Raw genomic sequence first — 16,737 nt, 5'->3', positions numbered from 1 at the left:
AGTCTGTTTTCATTCATTTTTTAGTAATTTAAACCAATATCGAACACATCAAACTGCAAAATTTATATAGATTGGATGTCTGTTCGTCTCACCGTATACTAAATCGTTAGGTGTCTTCATTTCAACTCCTAAAAACTTTTTCAGTCCAAATAAATGAACGGACTCACATTGTATTATAGCATTTTTTATCTAGACCCCATAATTTTGAGCCATAATGTACGATGGGCTGTATCTGAGTATCGAAAATCTTAATAGAAATATCCAAAGAATTATTGTTTAATGAAAAGAGTTTCTTCATAATATGTAACAGCACATTCTTTGCTCTGCTTGAAAGATCCCTGCATGCAGCTACAAAACTCAAACGAGTAGAAATTTGTTTTCCACGATATTTGTAATCATTGGCATCTGGCATGTCAATACCACCATATACCCACATTTCCCTTGCTGCCAAATAACCACCTTTTCTAAAAAACAATAATATTACTTTTATCTAGATTAACATTTAATTGCAATTTAGTAGCTGCATTTTTTAAGTTATTCAATTGTGTCTGTAGACCTATAGCTGTCTCCAAGATCAAATCAATATCATCAGCTAGTAACAACATAAACAGTTCTATTAAATCAGTTGTGAATCTCGCACCGTGTCTTCCTCTGTCTATCACTTCTAAAGCCAATACATTTATGAATAATGAGAACAAAATAGGACTACAAACATCTCCTTACTTTACTCCTCTAGTGCAATTGATATAATCAATAAGTTTGTTACCACACCTTATTCTTGTTTGACAACAGTATCATACTCTTCAGACATTTAAGAAGTGTTCCTGTTATGCCATGTTTTGCCAGAACTGGCCATAATAAATTTCTATTGATAGAATCAAAAGCTTTCTCAAAATCAATAAATGCTACGTAAAGTTTACGATTAAGAGAAAACTGTTTCTGAACAAATGCCAAAAGAGTAAACATGTGATCAATTGTTGAATATCCTCGTTTAAAACCAGCTTGGTGTTATATTGTTATATTCTACATACTCCTGAATCCTATGATTAATAATTGCACTGAATACTTTACTGCTGATATCAGATAATGAAATACCTCTATAGTTATTAGTGTTATTTATGTCACCTTTCTTGTAGAGTGGTAAACTGATTGACTCACACCAATTTTCAGGAAAAATATCCCTATCGAATAAAGCATTAAAGAAAGTTGTCAAAGAAAGTATAAACTGATCACATGGTGATTTCAAAAATTCTCCAATTATCCAATCAGGACCTGCAGCTTTTCGATTCTTTAGTTTTTTAAGTGCAATTAAAATTTCTTCTTTAGATTTTGGACGATTCATAAACTCGTTTTCCACTTCAGGTAAGCTATGATCACTGATATTGCAATCAAAATCTTTATCTATCAAGGCTTTAAAATGTTTAAACCAACAATCTACAGATATGTCATTCCTAGGCTGCCTCATTATGGACGAAATTTTTTTTCATACATTCCCAGAATTCTTTTTGATCTTTAACAGATGCTATCAAGTTGTCTAGTAAGCTTTTGTTATGCTGTTTTCTCTTATTCTCACATAGATTTTTATATTCTTTTCTAGCTCTTACATACACAGTATAATCATCTTTATCTGAAGTTCTACGAAACCTTCTAAGTAACCTGCGAACTTTTCCCTTTTGACATTTACACTCCTCATCGAACCATCCCTCTTGCTGTTTATTATGTCCCACACTAAAGGTTTTCTTCATACAAGTTGCACATTCTCGAATGCATTCATTGAACAATTTTAAAGCGTCATTTATATTCACATCAATGAGATCCAAAGCCATTTTCAATTTATCATTAATTTCTTTCTCTGTCAATTTACTATGGAATTCCTGCCTAAACTGTTCGTTCCACACAAACTTTTCTATCACCTGTATGGTATAACAATCATTACTTTTAACTAGGCTATTATTTGAAAAAGAATTGCGACACTCAAGAGGAAAATGATCTGATTCAGTTCGATCAGTTTCAGTTTCAGTTTCAGTAGCTCAAGGAGGCGTCACTGCGTTCGGACAAATCCATATACGCTACACCACATCTGCCAAGCAGATGCCTGACCAGCAGCGTAACCCAACGCGCTTAGTCAGGCCTTGAGAAAAAAAAGAAAAGAAAAAAAGATAAGCTTACATAAATAAATAAATAAATAATGATTATGATATATAAACAAGGTAGTAGTAATGAAAATAATAATAATAAAAAAAAAAAATTAAAAAAAAATGAATAAATAATTAAATAAATAAGACAACAATGATGATAAATAAGCAAATAAATGTAAAACATGAAGACACACATTCACACATTCACCCACACATGCATAACAGATATGCACCAAACACGCAGTTTCACATATATGAAAGCACAGTCAAATACATATAAACGTACATGACCTCCAACACACACACACACACACACACACACACACACACACACACACACACACACACACACACACCACATTACCCTGCACCTCCTCTACCCCCCTCCTCCACACACTCATTTCTAGTCTATGTATCGCAGCTTCCACGGCACACACACACACACACACACACACACACACACACACACACACACACACACACACAGATGAACGCTTACTTGTACAAGCACACACACACGCCCATATCTCCCACCCCCAACCCCACACACATATATACAAAGATATATATATATATATATATATATATATATATATATATATATATATATATATATATATATATATATATATATATATGTATACGTTCCAATATCCTGTTGCTCCCACAGTGTAGGCATGCATACACTCACATACCTCATCCTCTACCCCACCTCCTCCCTGCACCCCCACCTCCCTCTCTCTCTCTCTCTCTCTCTCTCTCTCACACACACACACACACACACACACACAAACACACACACACACACACACACACACACACACACACACACACACACACACACACACATGCACAGAACTCTCCTGACACTTGTGTACACTTACACTCTCACGCATGCACAAACCCACTCAAAAACAAAGACCCACACATACACACAAACACAGACATACACACACGCACAGAGGCTGCCACTGATTGGCCGCAAGAGGGATGGGAAAAGATCTCTGATGCCAAGAACGTGGCGTCTAGTGTGTTGCTCAGTCTACTGTATTTGGAAAAGCCCACAGAGACTCTGTTCCGTTTAGAAGAAATTTGCGCAATGTTGGTTTGGAAATGATGCCGACATTTGTTTGATTTGCAAAGCATCGTGTTCTACCTTTCATGTTAGACTTACGGCCGCTCCCTCTCTCTGCTTTTATTTCTTTGAGGCGATCGATGGTGTGATGGCCTTGTACCTGTTCTTTTTGATATTCTTTGACTTTTCTGAGGATTTCCGATTTTCCTAGATGTAGGCCGCTCGTTGGTGTTGCGTTACCAGCAAGTCTGTCAGCTCGCTCATTTCCCTTAACTCCTGCATGTCCCGGGCAGTATGACCATGTGAGTTTTTTTAATCTGAAAGTTGCGCATTGCCTTATGCCACTCTGGGCTTCCCATTCCGTTTTCAATTTTCTGTATGAGGTTCATTGAGTCGGTTAGAATCATGGCATGTTGGTTTCCGGGCGTATGGATGGACGATAGCCACTGGAGGGCATGTGTCACAGCTTCAACTTCTATCGTTAGGCTGGAGGTTGTGACTTTGTAGGCAGCGTTCTCTTCCCTAACTGATCAGCAACACATAATTCACATACACCATAAACAAGTTCATAAAAGTCATTCGACAAAAGAAAATAATCATTGACACTGCTTCCATTTTCGCCTGTATATGTATAGTGACCTTCCTGGTCACCGTTACACATTCCATTTAATATTGTCAAACCTAAGGCAGTGCACATGTTTAACATTGACTTACCATATACATTTATATGTGTATCCTGAGAATTACGATTACAATTCATTGAGCAACTTTTATGATAAGATCCAGTACTGTCATTCGATGATTGTGAAGGAGAGATATTAGAAGTTCTGCTGTTAACATCGCCACACAAAATTATATAAACATCACAAAGTTCTAACAGCAGATTAGTCAGACAATCTTCAAGTACAGATATACCATGATCATAATCAAAATAAGCATAAAAAGGAGAACCTTCTGGTGGTACATAAGTACATACAAAGAGAACATCTTTCGAAAATCCAAACAACTGTTTATCAATAATAAATGCACAGATATTTTCATATTTTATTTGTAGTTTTCTTATGAAGGGACAAAACTCATTCCTAAACAAACACACAATACCACCCGATTTCCTCCCTTGTCTAGTAAATTTAATAGCTGGTTTATAATACATTGAAAAACCAGGAAATAAAGCTGTTTTACAATTTTCTTCAAACGTTTCAACAATGCATACGAAGTCAAAAGACGACACATATATAGAAAAATCATGAACATGAACTTAGAACGCAAACCATTAACGTTCCAAGAAAGAAAGGAAAAAGATCTTGACCTATTTACAGCCAATGGGTTCGAGGGTCCGGGAGACGAAAAAGAGTTACTATTTACAGAATATTTCGTGTTTCGATTTCCTTCCAAGCTGGAAGGCACCCTGTCCTTTTCCCCCCTTGGGCTAACATCCAAAGCACGAGAAACTTCAATGAGTTCTCGTTTTCTAACTGCGCCTTTCCACCCGAGTGTAAACTTTTGTTCCCTGAATTCCCACGTGCTTCATTTGAAATACCCGGGGAATCGCGTGAATGAATGGAGGAAAATTTATGTGTCAATATTTCTTTTGTAACCATATCAGAATTGTCCATCTCTAAACCATAAAAATCACGAAGCTGGCCTTAAAGAAAGAGAGAGAAAGGTAGAGAGAGGGAGGAGAGAGAGAGAGGGAGAGGGAGAGAGGGAGAGGAGAGAGAGGGAGAGAGCAGAGAGAGAGAGGAGAGGGAGAGAGGGAGAGGAGAGAGAGGGAGAGAGAGGAGACAGAGAGGCGAGACAGAGAGGAGAGAGAGGGAGAGAGGAGAGAGAGGGAGAGAGATAGGAGAGAGGAGAGAGAGGGAGAGAGAGAGAGAGAGAGAGAGAGAGAGAAGTAGGTGGGTAATGGGCAATACTCCATTAGCAATATATGCAAGTGGCAGTGGGTACAAAGCCAGTGGATGTGCACGGTAAGATTCAGATTCAGATTCAATTTCAGATTCATTCATTTTAGGCCTAGGCCCCTCATGAAGGGGGAGGTGAACAGAGAATAATCATAATAACAAATATAGACACAAAAATTAAAACAATGCAACTATGGATAGATCAGGTTAACCAGGGACATTAAGAAGTATTTTCTTCACATCTAAAGGCTTTGCAGACAAATTTCGCACAACGTCTGGGTCTGTACAAGACAATAGAACCAGTTTGAAGACAGAAAGACAGACAGAGACAGAGAGAGAGCATGGCATGATGACTTATTTACTGCTAGTTTTGGAAAAAAAAAAGTAAAAAAAAAAAGTGGGGGTGTATCAGCATGTGTGCGTGAATGGGGGTGGGAGTTGGGGGTAACAAAAGATGCAAAACTTCATTTGGCAACAGCTTCGTTAATTGTCTTGAGAACTATCAACGATCTATCATCTATTTGAATAACGTACCTCCATCATAGATGAGACGTTGCATTGACTTGTTTGGATTTTTTTTTTTTTTTTTTCTATCCAGCACAAGATGTCTGTTGTTATGGTCACAGTTCTGGTACTTTCGCGTTAATATACTTTGGTGTCATTTCGAGTTGTAGACCAGCTGACTGCAAACACACGTCTTTATATTTTCCAGATCTGTTAACGTTTTGGTGTCACACAATTGACAACCGCAGTTCCTCTGTCTCAGATTGAGTCGACAATCTCTCTCATACACAAAAAGCAGTGACGCTGACTGACAGGCAAATCCCGATGTGCGTAGACGACCACATGTGGGATCAAAGCAAGTCTTTGGCGATAGCTCTTCTCATTTGAGTTAAGGACTGAAAGTACGAGGGTCAAACACACTCGTCGGAATAGAATGAATACTCCAGTAACATATACTGAGCGTACACTTGTCACACACTGGTAAGGTCAATCTCAAGCCTTTTACATTCCTCCTCTTCAATGCAGGGAGAAGAATATCCGAAACCCGCTACTGGCAGTAGAGAAGGGGTCAACCAGCTGTCGGGTATAATTTTTGCTTTGTTTTGTTTTGATAGCTTTATTTTTTCATTTATGTATTCATTTTTGTGTGTGTTTATTTTTCATGCATTTGCACGTGCTATGTGTGCAGGGCAAAGGTTTTGATAAGACAATGTGCATACTTGATAGCAGAGTGAACCTGGATGGAGTCTGCCGTAAACTCATAGACAGCAACAGAACGCTGTTACGAAATTTGCTCTTTGGAACATTTTCTTTTGAACTGATTATTGCTTGCAGCTGCAGTTCCAGAAACGTTTCCTCCCCCCCCCCCCCCCCTTCTTCTTTTGTTTGCAATTGGTTTTCATTTATCACTCACTTTTGTAAACAAAGTGAGTCTGTTTTAACCGGATGTTCGGTTGTGTGTGTGTGTGTGCGTGTATGTGTGTCTGTGTCTGTGTGTCCGTGGTAAAATGAATTAATTTATTCATTTATTTATTCAAAAGTAGTATCCCAACACGCACACACACACACACACACACACACACACACACACACACACACACGTTCACTGCGATTAGCATTTTAGCTTGCCGCAAACATTGTGCGGGTATTCTTTGTGGACGACGATTTCACTGTCTGTGTTTTCAGCAAGCAAGACGACTGCAACGCGTTGCTATTTATAAGAGCCAAGCATACGTACCATACCTGTGTGTTATGAGTCAACGTGTCTCTTCAAAACGGACAGTGATTGATATTTTTTTGTTTATTTGCTTTTTTGAAAATTGAATATTCTTTTACTTTTCGTTTTTGTTATTATTATTGTTATTTGGTTTTAACTGATTATCAAAAAAACGACGAAATGTGCTGTCTATCGATTTGGCGGACGACATGGATGTTTTGCTGCGTGATCTACATGATGGCCAGTTCAGGTAATCGTGATTTATTTCCGAGAGTATACTTTTTGCTTTAATATGAACTCCCGCTTCCCTCTCCCTCTCTCTCTCTTGCTCTCTCTCTCTCTCTGTGACTCTCTGTCTGTCTGTCTGTCTGTCTGTCTCTGTGTGTGCTGAGGACTGGATTAAAAAAAAAAGTTACTTGCATGGTTATCACTCTCGATAATGAATATTTTGTCTTGTCGTGTCTGTCTGTCTGTCTGACTGTCTGTCTGTCTCTCTCTCTCCTTGTGTGTGTGTGTGTGTGTGTGTGTGTGTGTGTGCGTGCGTGTGTGTGTGTGTGTGTGTGTGTGTGTGCACGCGCTTGGTGTGATAGTCATTTATATGACGAGTATATTGTTAACATGTGTCAGGTCAGGTCATTAGATCTGCTACTGGTAACCTGTAATCCAGTACAACCTGTTCAGGGTCGGGTTGCCGGCGACTAAACTGGCACTCCCACCGCTCCCTTCCGGGACTGGTGAGGCGGGTGGCTAGACACCCTTATGGAGATCCATAAAAGGGCGTTGGCTCAGGAGAGCCACCGACGGCCATCTAGCTCCACTGTGCTGTGTGCATGCCACACGCAGTTGGCCCCCGGGGTGTGTCTACCCATGCATGCGAAGTCTGGATCCGGCAGAATCTGCGGAAGAAACCTGTCGGTTCAACGGAGAGGAAGGCGGTTACAGCAACGCACTGTGGAGTGCAGAGAGCAAGATGAGACACCGAAAGGATATCTTGGTCATCCACTGCATCCGTGCTCATCCTCCAGTCGTCTCGACTTAGTCTTGCCACTGGAAATTGGTGGACCCGGACGAGAGAGTGAGGTTGACGTTGCGCAACTCCTCTTCACTTTAAACAAACTCATCGCGCAAGTCATCAGTCATCCAAAATGACCTTTCATCCTTCATCATTTCATCACCCCCAAGTCCTGTGGCGACAGGCGAGCGACGAAACGACAGGTGTGGGTACACTGGCAGTCACAGTCGCAGACCTGCACGCAGGCGGCTCAGGCCATAGGGTCGTTCTTCGTCGACAGGAGCAGCGATGGAGCTCGGCAGCCGTCTGAGCGTCTGAGCAGCCCTCTTTAGGAATGCACTGCTCACCTCCCTGGCATGAGGAAGGGGCTAGAAAAGGTGCCCTAAAAATTGCCTGCTCCATATCACCCTGGCCAGCATACCGCGGCTGGTGGGGACCATACATCAGCGGTTGAAACAACAAGAAAAAAACAAGGATCGTTCCTCTCACCATTGGTGCTTGGAACATAAGGACTCTCCTGGACAGAGATAACGCGGACAGACCCCAAAGGAGAACGGCACTAGTTGCATCCGAACTCGCCAGATACAACATTGACATCACAGCCTTGAGTGAGACTCGGCATGCAGGTGAAGGCGAGCTCTGTGAACGGGGATCTGGTTACACCTTCTTCTGGAGTGGACGAGGAAGCGAAGAGCGACGTGAGGCTGGCGTTGTATTGCAGTAAAAACAGCACTTGTCAGCAAGCTAGCTGGAATCCCAAAGGGAGTCAACGATAGGCTTATGACCATGAAACTCCCACTGGCATCTGGCCAGAAGCACCTCACCATTGTCAGTGCCTATGCCCCAACCATGATCAACCCGGATGAAGTGAAGGCGAAGTTCTACGAGGACCTTCACTCTGTCATTGCTGCTATCCCTAAAGCAGACAAGCTCATCATTCTTGGGGACTTCAATGCTAGAGTTGGCTCTGACTACATCTCCTGGGATGGAGTGATTGGAAAGCACGGTGTGGGCCACTGCAACCCAAATGGATTGCTTTTGCTTCAGACCTGTGCAGAGCACGAACTGCTGATAACCAACACAGTTTTCTGCCTCCCTACCCGTAACAGGACGTCATGGATGCACCCTCGCTCAAAGCATTGGCATCTCATCGATTATGTCATCGTCAGGAAAAGGGATAGGCAAGATGTACGTGTAACAAAGACCATGTGCGGCGCCGAGTGTTGGACAGACCATCGCCTTGTAGTCTCGAAGCTGAATATTCGAATCCAGCCCAAGAGACGCCCCCAAGGCCAGAAGGCTCCAAAACGGCTCAACATCGCTAAGCTGAAAAACATCACCATCAAACAGTCCTTTGTGGAGCTGCTGGAAGATCGTCTGGAATCCGCCTCTCTGGACAACCAGAATGTGGAGTCTGACTGGAGGACCCTGCGTGAGCTGATCTATAGTACAGCTTCAGAGACCCTGGGACCCATGTCCAGAAAGCACAAAGACTGGTTTGATGAAAACTGTGATGAAATCAAGCAGCTTCTGGATGAGAAACGCCGTCTGCATCAAGCCTACCTGAGCAACCCAAAGTCCACATCAAAAAAAGATGTGTACGATGCCATCCGCAGGACTGTTCAGCAAAAGTTACGCCAGATGCAGGATAAGTGGCTGAGTGACAAAGCTGATGAGATCCAGGGATATGCTGACAGGCACGATATGAAGAGGTTCTATGATGCCTTAAAAGAAGTCTACGGCCCCACATCCTTAGGATCATCCCCCCTCCTCAGTGCAGATGGGAATACCTTGATCACCGAGAAGGAGAAAATTCTCGAACGCTGGGCTGAGCACTTCAACAGTGTCTTAAATCGCCCTTCCTCCATAAATGATGAAGCCATAGACCGTCTCCCACAAGTCCCCATCAACGAAGCACTGGACGATCCGCCAACACCTCTTGAGACCCAGAAAGCAATTCGTCTGCTATCCAGTGGCAAAGCACCTGGCTCAGACTCCATACCAGCAGAGGTCTACAAGGATGGAGGCACTGTGCTGACTGAGAAGCTCCATCAGCTGTACTCACTCATGTGGAAAGAAGAGACGATCCCCCAGGATTTCAAAGATGCATCTATCATTCACTTGTACAAGCGAAAGGGGAACCGGCAAGCCTGTGATAACCATCGGGGCATTTCCTTGCTCTCCATCGCAGGCAAGATACTTGCCAGGATCCTACTAAACCGCCTCACAGCACACCTTGACCAAGGTCATTTGCCTGAGAGCCAATGTGGATTCCGGAAAGAGCGCGGAACCACCGACATGGTGTTTGCTGCAAGGCAGCTGCAAGAGAAATGTCAGGAGCAAAATGCTGATCTGTTCTCCACCTATGTCGACCTCACTAAGGCCTTCGACACCGTGAGTAGAGAGGGACTGTGGAAGATCATGGCCAAGTACGGATGCCCTCGGAAATTTATTTCCTTGGTCAGCCAATTCCATGAAGGCATGCAGGCTCGAGTCCAGGACAAAGGCGAAACATCTGCTCCTTTTGCTGTCACAAATGGTGTCAAGCAAGGCTGCGTCCTGGCTCCAACGCTGTTCAGCCTCATGTTCTCTGCAATGCTTACTGATGCCTTCAGAGATGGCGATGTTGGAATCGGCCTTAAGTACCGAACAGATGGTAAGTTGTTTAACCTCAGAAGGCTTCAAGCAAAAACGAAGGTCATGACAGACATCATCAGAGACTTTTTGTTTGCTGATGATTGTGCCCTCAACGCTGGATCTGAAGCTGACATGCAACTCAGCGTTGACAAGTTTGCCACTGCCAGCAGGAACTTCGGCCTTACCATCAGCACGAGGAAAACTGAAGTTCTCCATCAGCCAGCCCCAGGGAAACCCCACGTTGAGCCCAACATCACAGTCAACGGTCAGAGACTCAGTGTGGTGGAGCGGTTCACATACCTTGGCAGCACACTGTCACAAAATGCGACCATCGACGATGAAGTGAACGTCAGGATTGCAAGAGCAAGCGCAACTTTTGGTAGACTCTATGCAAATGTCTGGAACAGAAGAGGCATTGGTCTTGAGACCAAACTAAAGGTGTACAGAGCAGTAGTTCTCCCCACACTACTGTACGCCTGCGAAACTTGGACAGTGTACCAACGACATGCCAAGAAGCTGAACCACTTCCACACAACATGCCTAAGGAAGCTACTGAACATCAAGTGGCAAGACAGGACCCCAGACACGGAGGTGCTTGCAAAAGCCACCCTTCCCAGCATCTTCACCATCCTGATGCAGTCCCAGCTTCGCTGGGCTGGACACGTGGCGCGCATGCCAGACCATCGGCTGCCCAAAAGGCTCTTGACAACGGGATGACAACGATGGTCATCATCGATCTCGATGGACACACACCACCATATAAATGCTAGGAAACTGGCTCCACAGGGAGAATCTATCTACAAAGTCTGTATTCCTGACTTAACACGCGCTGAGGGTATCGCATTCTGTGCAGACTGTTCTGATACATGTCCGCATTAATAGCTGTCCTGTGTCACCTGTACTGAAAGCCATGACACCCGAAAACGGAGCATGTCTGCCTACATGGCAGGGTAAAAACAGTCATACATGTAAAAGTCCACCCGTGTATATACGAGTGAACGTGGGAGTTGCAGCCCACGGACGAAGAAGAAAAAGAAGAAAGCCACGAAACTTTCACAGCAACAACAGGAGCCCCACGACTTGCCCTGTATCAGAACATGACTCATCCGAATGCAAAAGGCACACAAAAAAACTTGAATCTGAAGCATTTTTTTTTTCAACAAAGCACAGAAGTGTACTATGGTCACATAACTTATGGAACTTGTGACCGACCTGAGTACTTCTACCCGGATCACCATGATCAGAATCATGAACCAAACTGCTCACATGAATGAAGCTGAATATCACCACACTGGTGATACTACATGTGTGGCACAGAACAGAGCTGGCCCCACTCAGTTTCACCATAAGCCCGTTGGTCAGGACACATGCCCGCCTCCTACCTCCTCCTTTCACTTCCCTCCCCAGACATCATTTTCAGCAAGCACCTCCCTCATCCCACCAAGAGGCCCCTCCCAACCCATTCACGAACTCAGAAAATGTTTACCAGAGGCAGTACATCCCTCCCTTTCAAACACATTATTCTGAAAACAAATATTCAAGGCCAATGTCACGTCCCCACATTCAGCTAGACTCCACTTTTAATATAGATAACCAATAACCTAACTTCATTCTTCTTCACCTAACACACTAAACAGTTATCCCGCATTTATTCCCAGTGAACACCAACACCCAACACACAACCATACCTCCAGACAAGCTGGCATCAAAACTGACCAAATTCATCAATTTGCCGTGCAGTTACTAAATATGGTGGCCTCTCAGTTCCTATCACAGCAACAAACATTTGCCAGTTGATTATGACAATGTATGTGAATGTTAACTTTGTTTAATTGGCACATAGCTTGTCATGTTCACGTGGACTGTCTGAATAATACCGATACCACACCGTTCCACATAACTATTATAACCTTTATTTTCTTTCTTTCTTTCTTTCTTTCTTCTTCTTCTTCTTCTTCTTCTTCTTCTTCTTCTTCTTCTTCTTCTTCTTCTTCTGTTGTGCATGGTAGTGGTGCTACATACAGTTTGTTGTTCCTACATACTTCTTACCTGAAGTAAGCATATGTTATTCAAACATAAACAATGCAACAAACAAGAAGGACGATATTGCAACCTTTTTTTCTTTATATCCTTTTCATTTATTCTATTTTGCTGAATCTCGACAGATGCTGATATGAACATGCCAGGGTACCAAATTATCCGCTGAGATCCCACTAAGCCCCAAACTGCTGGTTCACTGTTATATTTTGCGTCCTCATTAAAATGAGAGAATAAACAGTCTTGGGGCTTACGATGTCGAAAACACAATTATATTAATTGATCACATTCACGTAACCACAATACACCACATTGTGGAGGTATGCGTTCCATCTTGTGGCAGTAGTGATTATTTCCCGGTCCGTATTACCCGAATTAAAATTTCCAAAGGTAGGACATAAAGCTATATTTGATAGGAGTTATAAGAACTTTAAAGAAGATGATTTTTTTTTTCTCTGATTGAGCAAACTCGCATTTGAATTATGTATATCAGTTATAATATCCTGATAAAGTCGTCGAATTTGGATGAGTACATTCTCTTCTGTATCTAACAAACATGCACCATTTATAAGGAAAAGAATTAGACAAGAAACGAAAGCACCATGGATAACAAAACAAATTGACATTGGAATAAATCATGGAGCTTATTTGAATATATATGGACCAAATGAGCGATTTAAGAAACAAAGAAATAAAGTAAATGCCATGAAACCTACAAACAAATATAATTATTTTCAGAAACTGTTAATTAATACAAACGATTCTCGTCTAATTTGGAAAACATGAACAAGTTGGATAAAAACATGTGTCAAAATGTCAACAAAGCATCACAGATGTAACAGCAGATCAGTTACATAATAACTTTGCTGCGACCATTGCTGAAAAATATATATCAAACGATAGAACGAGTGAAAATGACCTGTGTCTTTTAAAACAATATGCTGATTCAAAGAAAATTCATATTCCATTTAGTCTTCAACCAGTGACTGTCTTGGATGTTATTCAAAGTCTGCCATAACTAAAACAGTCTGGCACTTGTGATTTGGAGGGATTAGATGGACGGGTAATAATGCTTTCTTCCCCTGTTTTTGTTGATACTCTGACGTATCTTGACAATCTGTGTATTGATAAGAAATGCTTACTTTCAAGATTCAAGCAGGCTAGAGTCATTCCGCTGTACAAATCAGGTCAGGGGATTCTTCGGATCCACCTAACTACAGACCAGTTTCTGTCTTGCCTGTTGTCTAAACCCAATGCAAAACACTTGCAAAAATCTTTATATTCTTATCTCTTTGTCAGCAACCAAATCCATGAAGACCAGTCCGGATTCTGTAAAAGTCATTCTTGTCATTCAGCCCTCACACAACACACGGACAGTCTTCTACATAGCATAAATAAAAATAGATTTACGAGTCTTATCTTTATAGATTTAGAAAAAAAAGCTTTTGATGCAATCAAACACTCCTTGTTACTACGTGAATCAGAAGGTTATAAATTACCACCGGAATATACTCACCTTTTACAATCTTTTCTTTCTGACAGGAAACAGTAACAGTAAATAATCAAACCTCAACTTTTACATCTATCAAACATAGAGTACCACAAGGATCCATCTTAGGACCACTTTTATTCTCCACTTATGTTAACGACTTACCTTGTTATATGAAAAGTAAATGCGAAATATTGCTGATGACACATCCATACATTCAAGCAATTCAGACACCTGTAAGCTAACTGATGAACTTTAAGATGATAATCTGAAGCTCAACGATTGGACACAATTGAATTACATGTCCTTAATTGCTAAAAAATCGAAGTGCATGTATGTATGTACGCAACAAAAAATACAAAGAAAGACACATAACTTCAAATCACTAATCCTAGGCGTCAATAGAACTGAAGAGGTAGATTCACATAAAATGCTGGGTGTCATTATTGACAAATATCTATCTTGGACTGATCAGTCTTTGGAAAACGTCTCTCCAACAAAATACTTCAGTTTCAGTTTCAGTAGCTCAAGGAGGCGTCAGTGCGTTCGGACAAATCCATATACGCTGCACCACATCTGCCAAGCAGATGCCTGACCAGCGGCGTAGCCCAACGCGCTTAGTCAGGCCTTGGAAAAAAAGTGAATAAATAATAGATAAGTGTATTTAAATAAGTAAATAAACACAAAAATAGATAAATAAATAAATAATAATTATGATATGAAAAAGGTAGTGATAATAATAATAATAATAATAATAATAATAATAATAATAATAATAATAATAAATAAATAAATAAATAAATACGACAACAATGATGATAAATAAGCAAATAAATGTAAAACATGAAGACAAACATTCACACATTCTGAGGATTTCCGATTTTCCTAGATGTAGGCCACTCGTTGGTGTTGCGTTACCAGCAAGTCTGTCAGCTCGCTCATTTCCCTTAACACCTGCATGTCCCGGGCAGTATGACCATGTACGTTTTTTTAATCTGAAAGTTGCGCATTGCCTTATGCCACTCTGGGCTTCCCATTCCGTATTCAATTTTCTGTATGAGATTCATTGAGTCGGTTAGAATCATGGCATGTTGGTTTCCGGGCGTATGGATGGACGATAGCCACTGGAGGGCATGTGTCACAGCTTCAACTTCCATCGTTAGGCTGGAGGTTGTGACTTTGTAGGCAGCATTCTCTTCCCTAATTGTTTTTCCATTTTGTTTCGCAGTGAATCCCCAACCAGATTGGTCTTTGGTGACTGAGCCATCTGTGTATATCATGATGTCCTCTTCTTTACTGTTTTCTTCTATGAGTAGCTTCACTTCCGCATCAGTTTTGCCCTCTGGCCATTCCCGACAATGTCTTCCTAGAGTGGGTGCAATGGCTGTGTTGAATAGATGGTTGAAGTTTTCGGGTTTTTTCTCCCATTCTTTTGTTTCTTTCAGGTCTTGTAGTCGGCATACTAGCTGGATTGTGTCTTCTGCTTGCCCCATCCATGATCTTCCTCGTCCTAGACGGCTGCCTTTTGGTTCTTTGACTGCGTCATGCAGTGGGTTTTGAGGGTTTTCTAATGCTTTGAAGTAGGTCTTGACCTGTTCTAACTTGTTTCTGGCCTGCACTGAAGGAAGGTCAAGCAGGTATCGCATGGTTTCTGTGGGCGTGTCTTTTGTTGTACCAAGGATCAGCCTCATACCTTCATTTTGCACTCTTTCTAATTTTAGGAGGTTGCTTTGAGACGGTGTTTTTAGCCCAAGTCGGTAGTCGAACACACTGAGGACGAGTGATTGGTGTAGCAGGAAGAGGTAGCGTTGTTCAATACCTTTGGTTGCCATTGCTTTTAATACTGAAAGGCCCTTTCTGCATTTGAGAACAGTATTTTCCGTATGTTTTCTGAAGGTCAGCATCCTGTCGAAGTGTATTCCTAGGTAGCGTAGGCGTTCGGTTTTCTCGATCTGAATCCCGTCGAATGACACAGATGGTGGTAATTTGCTCGCGGTTCTGTTGTTGAGGGTGCACAGCAACGTTTGGGCTTTCGCTGGATTGATGGAAGATCCTGTGTCTCTGCACCATTGAGCAATATTGTTTAGTTGTTTCCAGACGGCTTTAGTTCTTTCCTGAGCACAGCAACGTTTGGGCTTTCGCTGGATTGATGGAAAATTCTTCAGCTAGTAAAAACTAAAAAGACCCTCAATGTCCATTCACGGAAGCTCATTTTCTTTGCACATATTCTGCCAGTAATCGATCATGCAATAGCTTTATGGAACAGCTGTAGCATCGCGAAATTTTTTTTTTCCACCGTATGTATAAAAGAGCACTGAAAATAGTATTGTTAAAATCGAGCTCCCTGACCCCTATGGACTATAAACAACTTGATATATCATCTTTCCACAACAGTCTGTTCTTCAATAAAGCTGTTAGCACACATAATGTTATGTGTGGAAATGCTCCAAAAAAGAATGGAACACTTTTAAAAGAAATGAACACAGGCACAACCACATGCACTGCATACTTAGACCAAATAATAACCTTTTCAAATTCAGCTTTCTGTATTCTAGTAGAAAAAATATGGACTAATCTTCCACTCACTCTAAAAAAAATATCATGAATAGATACGTGTTTAAGAAAATCCCGAAGAATCACCTCACCGGAAGTGATTAATAGTACTACAAGTATTGACCTATTAGTCCAGTACTTCTTTTCTCAATTGTGACATGTTTTGTATTTGTGT

General features: G+C 41.6%; 3 protein-coding genes across 5 annotated transcripts in view; 2 read left to right on the top strand and 1 right to left on the bottom strand.

The window, feature by feature from the left end:
• LOC143277328 (synaptogenesis protein syg-2-like) overlaps positions 1-6,187 on the bottom strand; it is a 63,431-nt gene extending 57,244 nt beyond the window's left edge. The window contains exon 1 of the mRNA XM_076582114.1: positions 5,649-6,187. The gene's annotated coding sequence lies outside the window, so the exon portion shown is untranslated. The remainder of the gene's footprint in view (positions 1-5,648) is intronic.
• The window catches only part of LOC143277326 (uncharacterized), a 329,350-nt gene that overhangs the window by 214,252 nt on the left and 98,361 nt on the right, over positions 1-16,737 (top strand). The window lies entirely within an intron of this gene.
• LOC143277333 (uncharacterized) overlaps positions 6,823-16,737 on the top strand; it is a 17,467-nt gene continuing 7,552 nt past the window's right edge. The window contains exon 1 of the mRNA XM_076582120.1: positions 6,823-7,084. Within this exon, the coding sequence (XP_076438235.1) occupies positions 7,015-7,084 (70 nt within the window). The 5' untranslated portion in view covers positions 6,823-7,014. The remainder of the gene's footprint in view (positions 7,085-16,737) is intronic.

Source organism: Babylonia areolata, chromosome 34 (assembly GCF_041734735.1).
Source record: "Babylonia areolata isolate BAREFJ2019XMU chromosome 34, ASM4173473v1, whole genome shotgun sequence".
Classification (NCBI taxonomy): Eukaryota; Metazoa; Mollusca; class Gastropoda; order Neogastropoda; family Buccinidae; genus Babylonia; species Babylonia areolata.
The sequence above is the reverse complement of the archived record's forward strand: the minus strand, read 5'-3'. Positions and strand labels throughout refer to the sequence as shown.